Source organism: Triticum aestivum, chromosome 3D (assembly GCF_018294505.1).
Source record: "Triticum aestivum cultivar Chinese Spring chromosome 3D, IWGSC CS RefSeq v2.1, whole genome shotgun sequence".
Lineage (NCBI taxonomy): Eukaryota > Viridiplantae > Streptophyta > Magnoliopsida > Poales > Poaceae > Triticum > Triticum aestivum.
This window is the reverse complement of record NC_057802.1, coordinates 519,884,415-519,899,896: the sequence shown is the minus strand read 5'-3', so window position 1 is coordinate 519,899,896 and position 15,482 is coordinate 519,884,415. Positions and strand designations below refer to the sequence as shown.

Genomic DNA, 15,482 nt, shown 5'->3' with positions numbered 1-15,482 from the left:
GTTGGCAACATATTACATGATAAATGCAAAACACTGCCCGTGCACCAGAAAATAAAAGGCCAAAACACAACATGTTACATAACTATTGCCGGGAGGCTGCACGGTCTATGCGACTGCATGAGCGGCAAGGCCAGGCTTCCGTGATTTCTGACGGTCGACATGTGTATGTGAAATCTGGCCACTGGGATCGAGTTAATTAGATGGATGATCAAGCGACGTGCGTAGGATGCATCAATTCTTTTATTTTTGGGTTGCTTCTTCAAAGTTTGGACTAACATGGTGCTTCTAGAAATACACAAGGAGCTTAGTTGAATGGAGGCATGGTAATAAACTAAGTGGGGGCATATGTGGTATGCATGATGCCAATTATAACTGGAAGGAAATTTTGAGTTGGGGCAGCAGCCTCCACAGCCTCACATGTGGGTTCGCCCGCACGCGCCGCCTCCACGTCGCCGGCGGATCCTGCCAACGGGCTACCCATCTAGACGACATACGGCTGAAATCATGATACGAAACCCAACAATACTCTTTAAACAAACCATGATATGTGCGTGCATTTTGAATGTGACTGAGTGTTGGCTCGAGGAGACCCCTAGTTTCTTGGTAACCAGCCTCCTTGCAGATTGCCCGGGGAACACTTTAAAAGCTCTCTGATTTGCCTAAAAAAAAACCATGATATATAAGTCTGACTCTCGTTAGCTTTTTCAATTCTCGCATTTCAGAGTTTAGAGTTCAGATACATGCGTGACAGTGCTATACGGACGACAAAACACGGGCGACTCATGCACGACAATGAAAATCCAGCTGCACATGCATGTGTACAGGGGAGCAACGGCCGCCGGATTCTTAGTCGTCCTCACATCGTCTACGCAGTTGTCGTCTGTTGAGCAGTTTCTCTATGGGTGTGCAATCCAACAGTAATAATTCTACTACATCCGGTTCTTTTAGTCTGCATATAAATTTTATCCGAAGTCAAAGTATCTTTACTTTGACCAAACTTCTAGACAAAAATATCAACATTCACAATATCAAATCATTGTTAGATTCATTATGAAATGTAATTTCATAGTATATATATATATATATATATATATATATATATTTGATATTGTAGATGTTGATATTTTTTAATATAAGTTTGGTCAAACTTTAAGTTTAACTTGACAAAATTTAATATGCCGAGTAAAAAAGACATGAGGGAGTACTACTACTACCTCTTTGCCGGTGTGCTGTGCCGTGCTTCAGCTGAGGGGGTGACGCCAGGAGGAAGACGAGGACGGCCACGGCCAAGCGCGCGCCGTTCACCATTGGAAACTACTACTGGTCGGTATCCTACTGAGCGATGGAGTGATTGATCTGATACATGCAGCACGAACGAGGGGCCAGTTTGTAGCCGGAGTTCTGCACCTGCCTCTTAATTTTCTCTACTTTCTTTAACATAATCCGATTCACCAGAGCTGTGACTGGTCTCACTCTCTCTTGCACGCTCCTTTTCCTCCGGTGCGGCCGCTTTCCTCCTCACCTCCTTGCACTTGGCCTTACTGTTCCACACAGTGATTCCCATGCTCCCCTCTGAGGCCTTTTGTCCGTGCATGGCCAGATCTGACGAGTGAGCATTGTTGGACTCTATATATTGCTTGTTGGGCAGTGGTCGATGGTCAGCAAAATGGATAACTAAACAGTGACGGGTCGTAAAGTCGGCCAAGGATCCACCTTTAGTACTCAAGCCTGCATGGCGTCGATCTGATCGGATTGCTTGCTGCTTAGCTTCAGTACTCCCTCATCGCTCTAGTACAATGTTTCAGCAGTTTGGTTTCTCACCGCTCTAGCACTCCCTCTTTTTTACTCTGCATATTAATTTTGTTTAAGCTTAAGCCTTTAACTATCAATATTTGGTTACCAAGTTTTAAGCCTTTAACACCGCAAAGAAGTTTTCAAGGTGATTATTTGGTTTAAGCTTGTAAAAACCGTGTAAGCTACTAATAAAGCCATACTTTGGTAACACAACTTGTCTGGGTGGTGTAGTTGGTTATCACGTTAGTCTCACACACTAAAGGTCCCCAGTTCGAACCTGGGCTTAGACAAAATTTAATTTTTGACATTTTTATCAGTCGTCACGTTTTAGAACTTTGAACCCTCAAAGATGATCCACGTTAATTTGGATCAACATTAATCCACTTAATCACAGTTAATCGGCTATATGCATGGTTCATGTCAAAAGGAAGTCAGCAGACTAAACACGATGGAAATAGTCTGTCATGTCAAAAGAAGTTTTCAACGTGATTATTTGGTTTAAGCTTGCAAAAGCCGTGTAAGTAAGTTACTAATATAGCAATACTTGGCTCAGGAAAGCATCTTGTCTGGGTGGTGTAGTTGGTTATCACGTTAGTCTCACACACTAAGGGGGTGTTCGGAGTCCCTCCGCTCCGGACTCAGCTCCGCGGAGCTGACGGAGCTGCAAGCTAAAATCATGGAGTTGAAAAGTAGGTGCTCCACAAATTCCGTAATTTCGCAGAACTGGTGGAGAGCCGAACAGGCCCTAAAGGTCCCCAGTTCGAACCTGGGCTTAGACAAACTCTTTTTTTTGATATTTTCATCAGTCGTCACGTTTACGTTTTAGAACTTTGAACCCCTCAAAGATGGTGCACGTTGGATCCTCAAAAAAAAAAAAGATGATGCACGTTAATTTGGATCAACATTAATCCACTTAATCACAGCTAATCGGCTATATGCATGGTTCCATGTCAAAAAGAAGTCAGCAGACTAAACATGATGGAAATGGTCACTTACAAGCAAAGACTAAACATTTGCCCCGCCGGCGTCGTTGTCACGGAGGGAATCGCCCCGGCCCGCCGGTGTCCAACCCGTGAGCCCCGCCCGTGTCTGGCGCATGTTGCTGCTGCTACACACGCATGCACTAGCACTGCTACACAAGCACAGACTGTTCACGTGGGAGAGGTCGCGACGGCGCCGCCGCTTCCGTTATGGTCTTCGTCGCCGGCGTATGGAGGGGTCGCCATGCCTGCGTTGCTCCTCTTCTTCTTCACCGCGGCTCGAGAGCCATGTCTGCGTTGCTCCTCTTCGCCGTGGCCTTGCTGATTGGTTCATCAGGCATCGTTTTTCCTACGCCTCAGTTTACTTCTTTCTCTTATCGGGCCGTCTAAAATTTCGAGTAGACACGTTACTTTTCCTCCTCTCCTCCCTCGCGCTTCATCTCTTGGTCCTCAGATCGATCAGAGGAGGTTGTGTTTTATGATGTGTCTATCCATGTGGCGCTCAGACATGTTATTTGATTCCTATTCTTGTTAGTTACTTGTGTTAGGTCCCTGCGGCTTTTTAGGTGTACAGATGTGGTTGTGCTTCGTGTTTCCCTCCTTTCTTCTTGTTCATTAGCCCCACGACCGTTGACTTGTGGAGAATTCTCAGTATGATCTTCTTTTATACAGCTATATGTTATGGAAAGAAGAACTAGGATTTTCTTTATGATGGCATTGTCACGATGGTTGAGAAGTGTGCTTTTTCTCTTTGACGCCTCTCCAATACTACTACTCTTTCATTCTCTCTCACGTTTCTCAACTACCATTCCGTGTTCTGTTTCTGTATTTTCAACTCCTAACTATTTGCAACCAAAATTCATTTGGCATGTGTGGGCTTTTGGATTTTTTTGAAATTCAGCTGCTATGTATGCGTGGGCCGTTTAGATTTTGTCTGCGGGTGTTTGATTCTCAGTTGCGATTCGTCTTCGTTTGAATTTGTGGCTCTCCGATCTTGCGCGGAGATTCGCGCTTGGAGTTGGTGTTTTCCATGTCGGGTGCGCTTTACTTTCCGGGCCAGCCCGTTAGCTCGCTGCGTTTTCCACTTCTATTTTAAATTTCCTTTTAATCTCTCCCCATTTCTCGTTAGGCGGCACCGAAAGGATGGGAGTTCTTGCGATTTCTTCTTCCTCCATGGCCAATCCGAGCTCTCCCTCTTCTCCCTCTTCAACATTTCCACTCCAGTGGTTGTGATTTCGGTTGGCGTGTAGTGGTTCTCCCTTGCCCTGTTCAATTTTGGTGCTCCTGTCCCTTCTAGATCCCCTGGGCGTCTAATTCCCCTTGCCCGTTTCCATGTAGATGTATGTCTAGAGGCTTGATTCCGCTGGAGTAGCGAATATGAGCTCTACCTCATTCTCCCATTGTCTCTGTGGATGTAGGTGTTTGATTCCTCTTGGCTAGGTTTTGGTTTCAGTGTGGATTTGTGGTCTGTATCGGTGGGGGTTGTGCTTCTTCATGTTGATTATTGTGATAATTCTTTCTAAAATTGTGATCTAGTTAAGTGGAGTGCAGGTAGTGTTTTAGCCAAACCTCCCCCCTCTGAACTCATCTATTTAGTCATATACTCCCTCCGTTTTGATTTACTCGTCGTGGTTTTATAAATCGGAACGGAGGGAGTATATATGAAGCAACCAAATCTGTTTGGGTGTGGGTGTGTGTGTGTGTGTTTGCTGGTTTGCCTTTTTTTGGTTAGTTAATGTGTCTTTCAGTTATTGTCTCTGTTCATGCTTATCTCTGCACAAATAGTTGTTGCAACGGACTATTGGAACTTTCGATGCTCACACTATATTAGGCTGTTTAATGTTTAGCTTGGTGTTATGTAGTACCTGTTTGTTCACTACATTTGGAGTATGGTTCTGGCTCACACTGTATTTGTAATTCTACTATAAATTTGCACTATAAATCTATTGAAATTATACTGTTAATCCACTGCAATTACATGTAATTCTACTGTATGTTTACACTGTAATTCTATTGTAAATCGCACTGTAAAGCTACTATAAATTACAGTATTGATCTACTAAAGTTACACTGTAATTCTACTGTATTGTTTACTTTGTAATTCTGCTGTAAATTACACTGTAATTCAACTATGATATAATGTATTTTCACTGTTATTTAACTGTAAATCAATTGTAAATTACAATGTGATTCAAACTGTAAAACTCTGATCTTCTACTGTAATTGAAGAATGGTACACTCTAAATTACACTATAAGTTCTTTTACTCTTTTTCAACTCTTCCTTTTTGTGTGTCATGTAATCTGCTTATAGGATTAGTTTAATGGGTAGACTACGGAAGGTTCTCACCAGGATGTTCCTGTAGTATCAACTTTTGAAACTGCAGATTCTTTCGATGAACCTTTTGTGCCCAGCAATTTTGTTGTTTATGATTCATATGAGTTGTCGTTGGTAGTTATTCTTGTCTATTTTTTGTTATTTTCCTCATTTGGTTTAGTTCTTTATTTTAGTTCATTTTAATTTGTTTATTGGCTATCTCTTTTTATGCAGGAACTATTTGTAGATGATGGCAACTTTCAGAAAGCTCTACTGAAGTTCTATATGAATCATTTGCGTGCTATTTGTTTACTTGAGTCCTTGTATTTTTTATTTTTCTTTATTTATGCCTTTTCCACCTTCCTTTGGTTTACAGTCTTCTTCATTCATTTGTTATTTTTTTCAGAAAGTAAAATGTTTGAAATGAAAGCTTTCATGTGCCGGCACAAAGAATGTGGTTAGTTGCATCAAATTCTTTTCATATCGGACTAGTCACTTCTTTTTTTAGAAATTTACTTTTGTGTTACCTATGTACTTAGACTAGTACTGTTTATAATCATCTTCCACAGTAATCTACCTTAGTTTTTTATTTGTTTTCCCTTTTTGTTTCATTTAGAGACATAAGAGATATAGTGATTTTCCTGTTTGTTCAACCTTTACTAGATATTCTGGGAAGTTCTTTTATGTGGCGTTGTTGATGGCTGTATAAGAATGTTATTCAGAGATATGGGATGGAGTGTGTTCTTTATTTTGTCAGAACTGAGGTCCCTGAAAGGCTTGTCAAATGGATTGCTACTAGGTTTGATGTATATTGCATTCATTTTTAGAACCTTTTTTGGAGTTTACTGCTTAACTTGCAGTTTCACTAAAAGTGTAACTTCAGGGGCAATCGACACTGTAAATTCAGGTCAATTACAATGTAATTTGAGTGCATTTGCACTGTAATTTGAGGGATTTTACATTATAAATTTAGGGAAATTACTACTATTATTCATGTGCAACATTCAGTGTATTTCGCAGGGCAATTACTATGCAAATCATAGAGAAATTACATTGTAATTCGTGTGCAACTCACTGTAAGTTGCACGGCAGTTACAGCGTACTTTTTAGGGCAATTTTATTTTGTTTGTCTTTGTTTGGTTGGTTTGTCTTTGTCGAGTAACATTATTTTTCTAGATAGTTTTGGGGTTTTGTCAATGTTAGATGATAGCACTCTCTTACTGTGAAAATTGCAAATCTACAAATCCACCGTAAAACTGTAAATATACTACTGTTATTCAATTGATTTACTACTGTAAATTACAAATAAAGCTGACAAACTTACACTAATTTACAGTGGTAATCTACAGTTCTTACAGTGGTAATATGCAGCAGTTTTTTTAAATAATTTTGAAGGTGTACTCATGCAATCACAGTGTAATTTTGGTCTTTTGTTAGTTTGCAAGAGTCAGCGTTTATCTTGGGTTGCAACTGTTAGCGGTCATTTTCTCTGCTTATCAGTATTTTTACACTGTAATTCTTACTAGATTTTTTAGTGTAATTACTCTATCTTATCATTTGAATTTGCACAGTAATTCATAGTGGATTTTTTAGTGTTTTTTACTCTATCTTGATCAGTGATTTTACACTGCAAATCTTAGTGGACTTGTAGTGTAATTACTTATATTATCAGTGAATTTACACTATATATCATAGTGGAATTTAAGTGTGATGTTAACTGTAATTTTTAGTGTGCTTTTGGTCTTTTGTTGGTTTGCTAGAGCTATGGTTTGTCTTGGGTTACAACTGCTAGTCTTTCATATGCTTATTCATTTAAATTTTTATTTCTTACTGTTTTGATCTCTCCCTGGTTATTGATATGAGGTATTTCTTCAGCTGTTCCTGCATCTTCAGCGGACTGTAGTCAACTTCCATGTTAGGCTCTACCTCTGTATAAACACCTCCCAAATGTCCTCTCTTCTTTTTCCTACCTCTGTAAGACCAGAACTGTTTTTTCTTTTTTGACTGTGTAAGACCAGAGATTGTCAGGACATCCAACCTTGATCCTCTGTCTGACCAAGTTAACATTTTTACTCAGAGACACGAAAGCATTTTTACTTTTTACTTTTTCCTGTGCTGTTCTCTGCAGGAGCCTACGACCCCCTTGATCCAACGGGCAACATCACAATCAGATGGGATGTGAGGAGCTGGGTTCCAGATGGCTATGTGGTAAGGATGAATCACTTGTTGAACAACAATAATCCCTCTACAATTCCACATTATGAAATATACATACTGTACAGCAATGACTGCTCAGGCATGAGACTGTACGTTTGTACCTTTCCATTGTTTATCCTCTTCCAAATGCTGACATGATGTAATTTCTCCAGGCTGAGGTTTCACTATTCAATTATCAGCAGTACCGCCACATTCAGCCACCAGGATGGAAGCTCGGGTGGGTGTGGTCAAAGAAGGAGGTAATCTGGTATGTGCAGGGTGGACAGGCTACAGAGCAAGGCGATTGCTCCAAATTCAAAGAGATTATCCCTCACAGCTGCAAGGTGAACCCGGAGATAGTCGACCTGCTTCCCGGGGCACCTTACAATAGGCAGAGGGCCAACTGCTGCAAAGGAGGAGTCCTCAGCTCACTGGCACAGGACCCTGCTAATGCTGTGGCCTCCTTTGAGGTTTCAGTTGGTCGATCAGGGACCACAACCAAGACCCTGGAATTGCCTGTGAATTTCACTCTGAAGGCCCCTGGTCCAGGGTATACCTGTGGACCTGCAACCAAGTTAGATGAACCTACAAAGTTCACTACACCAGATGGAAGTAGGAAATCTCAAGCCCACAGTAAGCCATTGTCTAATTTCTTGATGCATGGAAAGAATATCTCAGTAACTAGCATGCATATCTGACTGTTTATTTTATTTTGCAGTGACATGGACTGTGACTTGTACCTACTCACAGTTTCTCGCACTGAGGTATCCCACGTGTTGTTTATCTCTCAGCGCGTTTTACAGTGACACTTTTGTTAGCTGTCCCAAATGCTCATGTGGCTGCCAAGATAACAGTACAAAACCAGGAATCTGTGTAGAGCAAGTTACATTTGACATAACCCAAATAATAAACTAGAATGAAGAGCCAGCTTATTGTTTAGTTATCTGACAGTGGATGCTACATTTTTTTAGGGGAAACTCACCTTATCTTGGTTCTGTCATGAATGGTCAAGACAAGAACGGCTTGGCATCTCTGGTCCAATGCACTACTCATATGTGCCCAATAAGAGTTCATTGGCATGTGAAGGCTAACTACAAGGAGTACTGGAGAGTAAAGATCACAGTGACAAACTTCAACTACGGGATGAATTACTCGCAGTGGAACCTAGTAGCTCAGCACCCTAATTTCAACAGCTTGACTAGCATTACCAGCTTCAACTACACAGCTCTGAACCCTTATGGACTTATGAGTGAGCACCTCATCCCTGGACAATTGATATTCCTTGTGTGAATGTTTTTTCGGCTATCGACAAATCCTCTTATCGCAGATGACACCGCTCTGTTATGGGGCATCAGGCACTACAATGATTATCTCTTGACTGCTGGACCTGATGGATATGTTCAGTCTGAGCTACTATTCCGGAAGGACCCGTCAACATTCACCTTGCGGGCAGGATGGGCCTTTCCAAGAAGAGTGTACTTCAATGGCGACAAGTGTGTGACGCCGCCTCCAGATGCGTACCCGTGGCTGCCAAACGCATCCACGAAATCAACCATATCAGTTATCGTCCCATTGGTTCTTTGGATGCTAGCTAATCCCTACTTCTGAGAAGAATGAAGGTGCATTATTAAGACATGCTTTTAGTCTAGTTTTCATGGTCGACTTTTTTACACCTTGTTTATGAAACACCGCACCGGAATCATTTCATCGGCCCTCAACCAAGTAATTAGCACCCTGTTAAACTTTCCTGCAGAATGCAAGTCATTGACACCCTGATGCATGTAAACAGTGCCGTCGTAGGCCTGAAGTTGAAACTATGACGCTTGAGATAACAATCTATGATTTTATTTTGTTTGGTATTCAAGAACTTATCTATCTGCTTTGCCAACACTAGAGAATATTCAAAGAGCCGTGCAAGTAAAACAGATGGTCATGTTGTTGCAGAACAGTCAGAATAGGTTACCTAGAAAAAGGATATTTCAGATGTTGTTGAAAATTAGTTGGTAATGGTGAAAACACTCTTTTCTGGGAAGATTTATGGATTGGCGATAACTCACTTAGGGAATGTTTTAATAGGCTGTACTTATTTAACTTTTAGTGTCAATTTTACAGTAGCTAAGGTTTTTGAAGAAGGTTGGGGTTGTATTAGATTTCGTAGAGTCCTTTTTGGTGAAACAGCTAAACTTTGGGCCGAGCTTAAAACTTGCTGTGCTAATGTTATGTTATCTAAAGATAGAGATGGTTGTAGATGGCTTTTGACTAAGAATGGATTTTTCTCGGTTAAATCTCTGTATAATTTTCTTAAGATGCAGCAGGTTCAATGTAAATTTAAAAGCTTTTGGAAAATTAAAATACCTCTTAGAGTTAAAAAAATTCTATGGCTTACTTTTATGGACAGTATTCTAACTAAGGATAACTTAGCTAGTGCATCGTGGTTGGACAGGTGATGAGTGTTGTAGGTTTTGTTCTTGTAAAGAAACTATTGATCATTTGTTCTTCGGTTGTAGTGTAGCCAAATATGTGTGGAACGTAAGTTCTTGTGCATTAGATTGTAATGTGATGCCTGGTAAAATAGTAGAGCTTTATGATTGAATTTTGCCGTTTAAAGGAAATGGGGTGAGGCAGGTTGTGGCATCTGGAGTGGCTTCAGTTTTATGGGGGTTGTGGAAAATTAGAAACAAAGCCTGCTTCCAGCATGTTTACCCTGCTGATCCTAATAGTTTGGTAATAGTCATATCTCAGCTGTTATTTTCTTGGTCTATTCTGCAGAGGAAAAAGCTCGGAAAAATCCTTTGCTATGGAGCCAAATTGCTGCTGGTAGTGGCGTCTGAGTCAACAGGAATAGAGGCGGGGCACCGTTGACAAAGACTGGAATGGAAAAAAGAAGCAACAAGTTGAAGTGGTGAAAAAAGAAGGTGCTGTGAACTATCAGGTTGTTGTTGTGTGCTCTGGTTTTGCTTTCTTAGGTGCTATCCTTGTTCCTGGTATGCTTTGCTAGAGATGCGCTGTTTGAGTTTCTTTTACTGTAGTTTTGTGTACTTCCCAAGTTCCCAGAGCAGAGGACTTGTCAGTAGGCTCTTGGTAGAAAAAAGACCTCTGTTACTTTTGCTGTGTTATCAGCTTCTTAATTGAAGTTGGGGACGTTGCCCCTTGAGTCAAAAAAATGAAAAAGGATTACTTTCCTCATCTAATCAATCATTTTGCTGGTCTATCACTCTGTAATTTCATGTTCAATTGCTCTTGTGCTTACTGTTTGCAAAGGTCATGATACAACTGGTAACACTTGTAACTTATCGCAAGAACGTATTCATGTGTGCATTGGAAATCGATATATTTGCAAATCACTCATGTCATTATAAACAAAGATCATATGCCATGGATCCAAGAAAACATGCTAAGTCGCCAAACAGCATCAACACTCAAAAGCAAAATAGCATAGTGAAGGCATCAAGGAAATGCGAGGAAAACAAACCGCTGCAGCGTACCCAACACGGTGTATACAGAATCTACCAATTCTTTTGCAGTCTCGTACTGATTTTCACATTATCATTTTTCAAGAAAAGGCAAGAAGACTTTTGCGTTTCTTTGTATTGAAAAGAGAGGGTTTATGTTACAAGCCTCCTACGAGGTACAATGGTCAAGGTGGTTACAGGAAATCAGTGCACATCCCATGTTTGGGGCATGGTGTCCCGTAGGCCGGCAGCTCCTGCCTTGGCCCAGAGCGCCGTCTCCTCCTTTATCTTCACAATTAGGTCATTCACGCATGGCTGGGCACCGTTAAAGACGTAATCGTTGCGGTGTTTCCAGATCATCCATGGGTTTAGAAGGGCCATGAAGGCGAGGCCCTTGCACATGGTCGTTGGTATGCTCCGCTTGGCCGCATGCCACCATTCCAGGAGGGAAGATTCGTGGCTTGGCGACGCGCACTGCTCTTGCGTGTAACAGAGAACAAGTTCACAGAGCTTTCTTGTTTTACAGAATGCAATGTACAGTGAAGCCCATGTTGAACCACCTCAGAGAACAAATGCTAAACCTCAACCAGTGGGCTAGTAAAGAAAGTAGGATGTTTTAGTTATTTCTTTAAACTAAAAGTTGTCAAGAAAAGGTACTTCAAAATATAGAAACCAACATCAATTAAGGACATATATCCAAGCTTAATTACCAACCGCATCATAAGTGATCCGACATGTTCTTTTTGGTGGAGCAAATTCGGCAGATGTCATTCTGTACTGATAATTAGGAGCCGACGAGACTTGTTCATCTCTTGGTGGAGAAAAGTTAAGTAATATATTTTTTTATTAATAATTGGTGGGCCTCATACTTTTTTGTCAATGCACGCCTAAATTCGTGTCATTTTGTATTAAAAGAAAATGAAGGAAAATTAGGGGCTCATATGTTGCATTTATTAATGTAGAGGATTGCAACATCTTACTAACCGAAAAAGGGTTTCCCCCCACTTTGCAAATTCGGCAAATGTCATTCTGTACTAATATTATAAGCAACCATCACCGATCAAGAACATCTGCTGGGGCAAACAACACATCAAGCCCAAAAGAAAAAAAGAAGAAGAGAAACTAAAGCCAACGACAGCAGCTCGACGAAACGCGGATGACTCGCCCCTGCTGCACCCTCCGGAGTTGTCCCACCACCCTCCTAGACTTCGGACCTCCGTGTACCAAGTAGCACCTCCAAGAAGGAATGCGACAATGATGACACTGCTGCCCGGACATGTCCTAGGGTTTTCCCCGACACGCGGAAAGGATTGGGGAATAGGTACATCTGACGCCCTTTAGGAAGGTTGCAGCCGCAAGGCGTCACCGCGCCAATGTCGGATGAGCCAGCAAGGATTTTTCCCAAACTCAAAACACCACTACTCGGCCGATCCGAAGCCTTCCAACCAGCTAGCCACCCACCAACATGCGCCACCACGGACTTGACGCCACCCTCGTCGTCTCACTGAGATCACCATCACAAGGCCAAGAGGGCGGAAAGAAGGAGCACAAGGAAGCGGGAGTGGCAACACCGAAGCTGCATGGGAGGGAACTATCTCCACCGTCGTCGTGCGGGAGGCGTGGCCTCCGACACCGTCGCGGTAGCCGACCGGAAGCTGCAACAGGGGCACACTAGGCCTCTCGGGCCCGATCGGGCCTAGATCAGGCCCGCAAAGCCACCGCCGCCATGCTGCAGCAAGCCGTCGACAGCGCCACCACCACCAAGTATTCCGACGCGACCCCTCCGCCTCAAGGGAGCAACGTCACCGACAGAAGAGTCGCCGGCCCGCCCAGGCCCAGATGGGGCTCGAAGGGGCCCAGATCTGGGCTGAGTGGGCGCCACCACCCCACGCAGCCGAGCACCCCACTGCCAACAGCTACCCCGCCACGCAGCAGATCCCCCACGCTAGCGGCAAGGCGTCCCGCCGCTGCGCCTGACCGTCGCCGCCTCGGAGCACCCCTCAGGGCCGCGCCGCCCCGCGTAGGAGCAGCTCCAAGAGGGGAATAGCCGGGGGCCGCCGCCAGCGGTGCCGCCTAGGCCTAGCCCGACGACGGATGCAGGCGATAGCGGAGGGAAAGGGAGTGGGCAGAGGACTCGAGGAGAAGGGCTGGAGGCACGGTCGGTCGCCCGCGGGGGGCGACGCGGTCGCAAGAGGAGGGGGGGGGGTGAAAGGATATGCGGTGCCCCCATGTTAGGTTTTGGTAATTGATGACATTCTCTATGGGCTAATGGTTGCCTTGAGGTATATTTGAAGGATTTGTCCATAGGCTTTTTCTTGAAGTCCATTTGTTGGTTTCAAGGAGTTTATGTGTTGGCCAAGGTGCTTTTCAAGGAATTATCCAGAGATTGGTCATGTGAGACTTGAGCTTATTGCAAGCATGTCTTGAAGAAGAAGATTGTGTGAACATTCATGTGTTCCTTCAAGACATCATCCTAATGAAGAGAGTTAGAAAGATTCAAGGTTGATCAAGACTAAGTCAAAGAGTGAATCAAGTTGATCAACACACCAAGCGTACAAGATGTACCGAGAGGGATCAAGTGATCCCATGGTATGGTAAGCATTGTCCATTACGCTTTGTATACTAACCCATGGTCTAAGTGAGAGTTCTGTGTGGGGTTAGGTGTGTTTCCATGGGCTTGCGTTAAGATAAAGGTATCATACAACCCAGGGAGAGGATGACATCAAGTGGTGATCGTCATCAAGATTGCGGTGTGCAAGTTCAAGTGGAGCATCACAAAGCGATCAAGTGCTTGAAGCTTGCCTTCCATTGTGGTGACAATGGACTTGTGAGGATGTGCCAAAGAGTGGCTCACCCATAGTGGAGTATGGGGGAGAAATCAACTAGTCTTCATCGAGCCAATGCAGTCAAGTAAGGTATTCCAACTTGAGGAAGTCAAGATCGTCATCATCTACCTCAAGTGGACTATGTGCAAGGCAAAGGTTTGCCCTTGATAGGTTTTATGTTTCACCGGTCTCATGGTGGTAGTTGGTAGACCGGGTTATAGGATCGATTGTCGTACTATCAAAGGGGGGCTCTCTAGTGAGTAGCTTGATCGTATCGTTCGTTGAGAGCTCAAACCATTGCATCCTTGCATCATCTTTCTTGGTTCTGGTTTGGTTCTTCTCCTTGTGAGTTTTTGAGCATATGGTCATCTTCATGACAATCTCGAGTTCATCAAAAATGGAGTTCACATGAATCTTCTATGATGTTTTCGATGTTGGAGTTTTTTTTCGGTTCTTCATTCATAGAGGTTTCACATCTCTATACCTTTGGCACTTTTTCTGCTGCTTCTTCTTACTATAACAAGCTTGAGTTGGCTCAATTCGGAGCTCTTTTGTAGAAGTTGTGGCAGTTCAGGCTTTATTGTACCCTCTGGTTTCTCTGGTGTGTTCCTGAAGGCCTCAACCGGCAGTACCGCTTGTAAGCGTCAGTGTCGCGGCCCTGTGCCACGCGTAGTACTGCTGCTTCTAGGGATGCGATTTTTCGTGTCGGGTTGCGCGGCAGTGGAACGGTAGTATGAATGGTAGTACCGCCCATGAACTACCGCTCCACTTCCGCTCCCCTCCAGGACCCTACGTGCTCCCAGCGGTTGTAGAGAGGCAGTGGGTGTGCGGTACTACCACCTATAAGTGGTAGTACCGCTCCTTCGAGTGGTAGTACCGCTGGTGCGGCTCTGCTTCACCCCATCTGTCATGCTCTGCCACCTTAGTGCCCTGAGCTGCAACCCCAGCGGTAGTACTACTGGGGTGAGCAGTAGTACCGCTCCGACGGTACTACCGGCTCGTGGTCTCGCACCATTGCATTTCTCTATGTGCACTACCGCCCGGGCGGTAGTACCGCTCCCCTGAGCAGTAGTACCGCTCGTGTGCGGGCTGAGCACATAGATTGGATTTTCCCCCACGTATAAAAGGGGGTCTTCTTCCCCATTGAACCTTATCCTTTGAGCTCATGTTCTTCCCCCATTGTTGACCTTCTTCGAGCTTGCTATCTCTCAATCCCTCCATGGATTCCTACTAGTTTTTTTGGGGGAAAAAGAGAGGAGATCTAGATCCACACTTCCACCAATCACTTTCTCCTCTATGTGAGGGGAACCCCTTGGATCTAGATCTTGGAGTTCTTGGTGTTCTCCTTCTTGTTCTTCCTCTCTTTTTCCTCCATAGATTTTGTTGCTTTGGTGGGATTTTAGAGTGAGGGACTTGGACACTCCCTGTGCCCTTACCAGTGCATTAGTTGTATCGGTTTGAGTTATCCACGGTGATACGTGGAAGTTACAAGTTGAGAAGCTTATTACTCTTGGGTGCTTGGTACCCTAGAGCATGTTACTCTTGGGTGCTTGGGCGCCCTAGACGGTTGGTGGTGTTCGGAGCTCAACCATTGTGGTGTAAAGCTCCGGGCAAGCGTCGGGGTATCCAATTAGGTTGTGGAGATCGCCCCGAGCAATTTGACGGGTACCGGTGACCGCCCCCAAGGGTTGCCAAAGTGTAAGGGTTCGGTGACCGCCCCCAAGGGTTGACATTTGTACGGGTTCGGTGACCGCCCTCAAGGGTCCCTTAGTGGAATCACAACATCTTGCATTGTGCGAGGGCATGAGGACTGAGGAGATTACGGTGGCCCTAGTGGCTTCTTGGGGAGCATTGTGCCTCCACACCGCTCCAAACGGAGATTAACGCCCGCAAGGGTGTGAAGTTCGGGATACATCGTCG

General features: G+C 43.9%; 1 protein-coding gene and 2 non-coding genes across 10 annotated transcripts; all 3 read left to right on the top strand.

Annotated features, from left to right (window-relative positions):
• The first annotated feature begins 2,010 nt into the window (after positions 1 to 2,010).
• On the top strand, positions 2,011 to 2,084 carry TRNAV-CAC (transfer RNA valine (anticodon CAC)). Its single transcript has one exon. It is a non-coding gene; the product is annotated as a tRNA-Val (tRNA).
• A 274-nt stretch (positions 2,085 to 2,358) lies between these two features.
• Positions 2,359 to 2,573, top strand: TRNAV-CAC (transfer RNA valine (anticodon CAC)). Its single transcript has 2 exons — positions 2,359 to 2,396; positions 2,538 to 2,573. It is a non-coding gene; the product is annotated as a tRNA-Val (tRNA).
• Positions 2,574 to 3,855: 1,282 nt separating this feature from the next.
• On the top strand, positions 3,856 to 10,558 carry LOC123080161 (COBRA-like protein 1). 8 transcript variants are annotated; one of them, XM_044503055.1, is made up of 9 exons: positions 3,856 to 4,026; positions 4,113 to 4,188; positions 5,324 to 5,546; positions 7,218 to 7,297; positions 7,459 to 7,918; positions 8,004 to 8,049; positions 8,257 to 8,534; positions 8,613 to 8,904; positions 10,055 to 10,558. In XM_044503055.1, the coding sequence occupies exons 3-8, from the start codon at positions 5,375 to 5,377 to the stop codon at positions 8,891 to 8,893; spliced, it is 1,317 nt and encodes a 438-aa protein (XP_044358990.1). In that variant the 5' UTR covers positions 3,856 to 4,026; positions 4,113 to 4,188; positions 5,324 to 5,374; the 3' UTR covers positions 8,894 to 8,904; positions 10,055 to 10,558. The 8 variants fall into 8 exon arrangements, with proteins under 8 accessions (XP_044358990.1, XP_044358989.1, XP_044358985.1 ...); XM_044503056.1 differs by having other exon boundaries at positions 3,868 to 4,020; XM_044503057.1 differs by having other exon boundaries at positions 3,885 to 4,012.
• Positions 10,559 to 15,482: the final 4,924 nt, after the last annotated feature.

Coding starts and splice junctions, on each gene's coding strand:
- LOC123080161 (XM_044503050.1), top strand. CDS start 5,318: ATGCAGGAACTATTTGTAGATGATGGCAACTTTCAGAAAGCTCTACTG. Junction 7,298..7,458: donor GGGTTCCAGATGGCTATGTG/GTAAGGATGAAT, acceptor TAATTTCTCCAG/GCTGAGGTTTCACTATTCAA. Junction 8,050..8,256: donor TCACAGTTTCTCGCACTGAG/GTATCCCACGTG, acceptor ACATTTTTTTAG/GGGAAACTCACCTTATCTTG.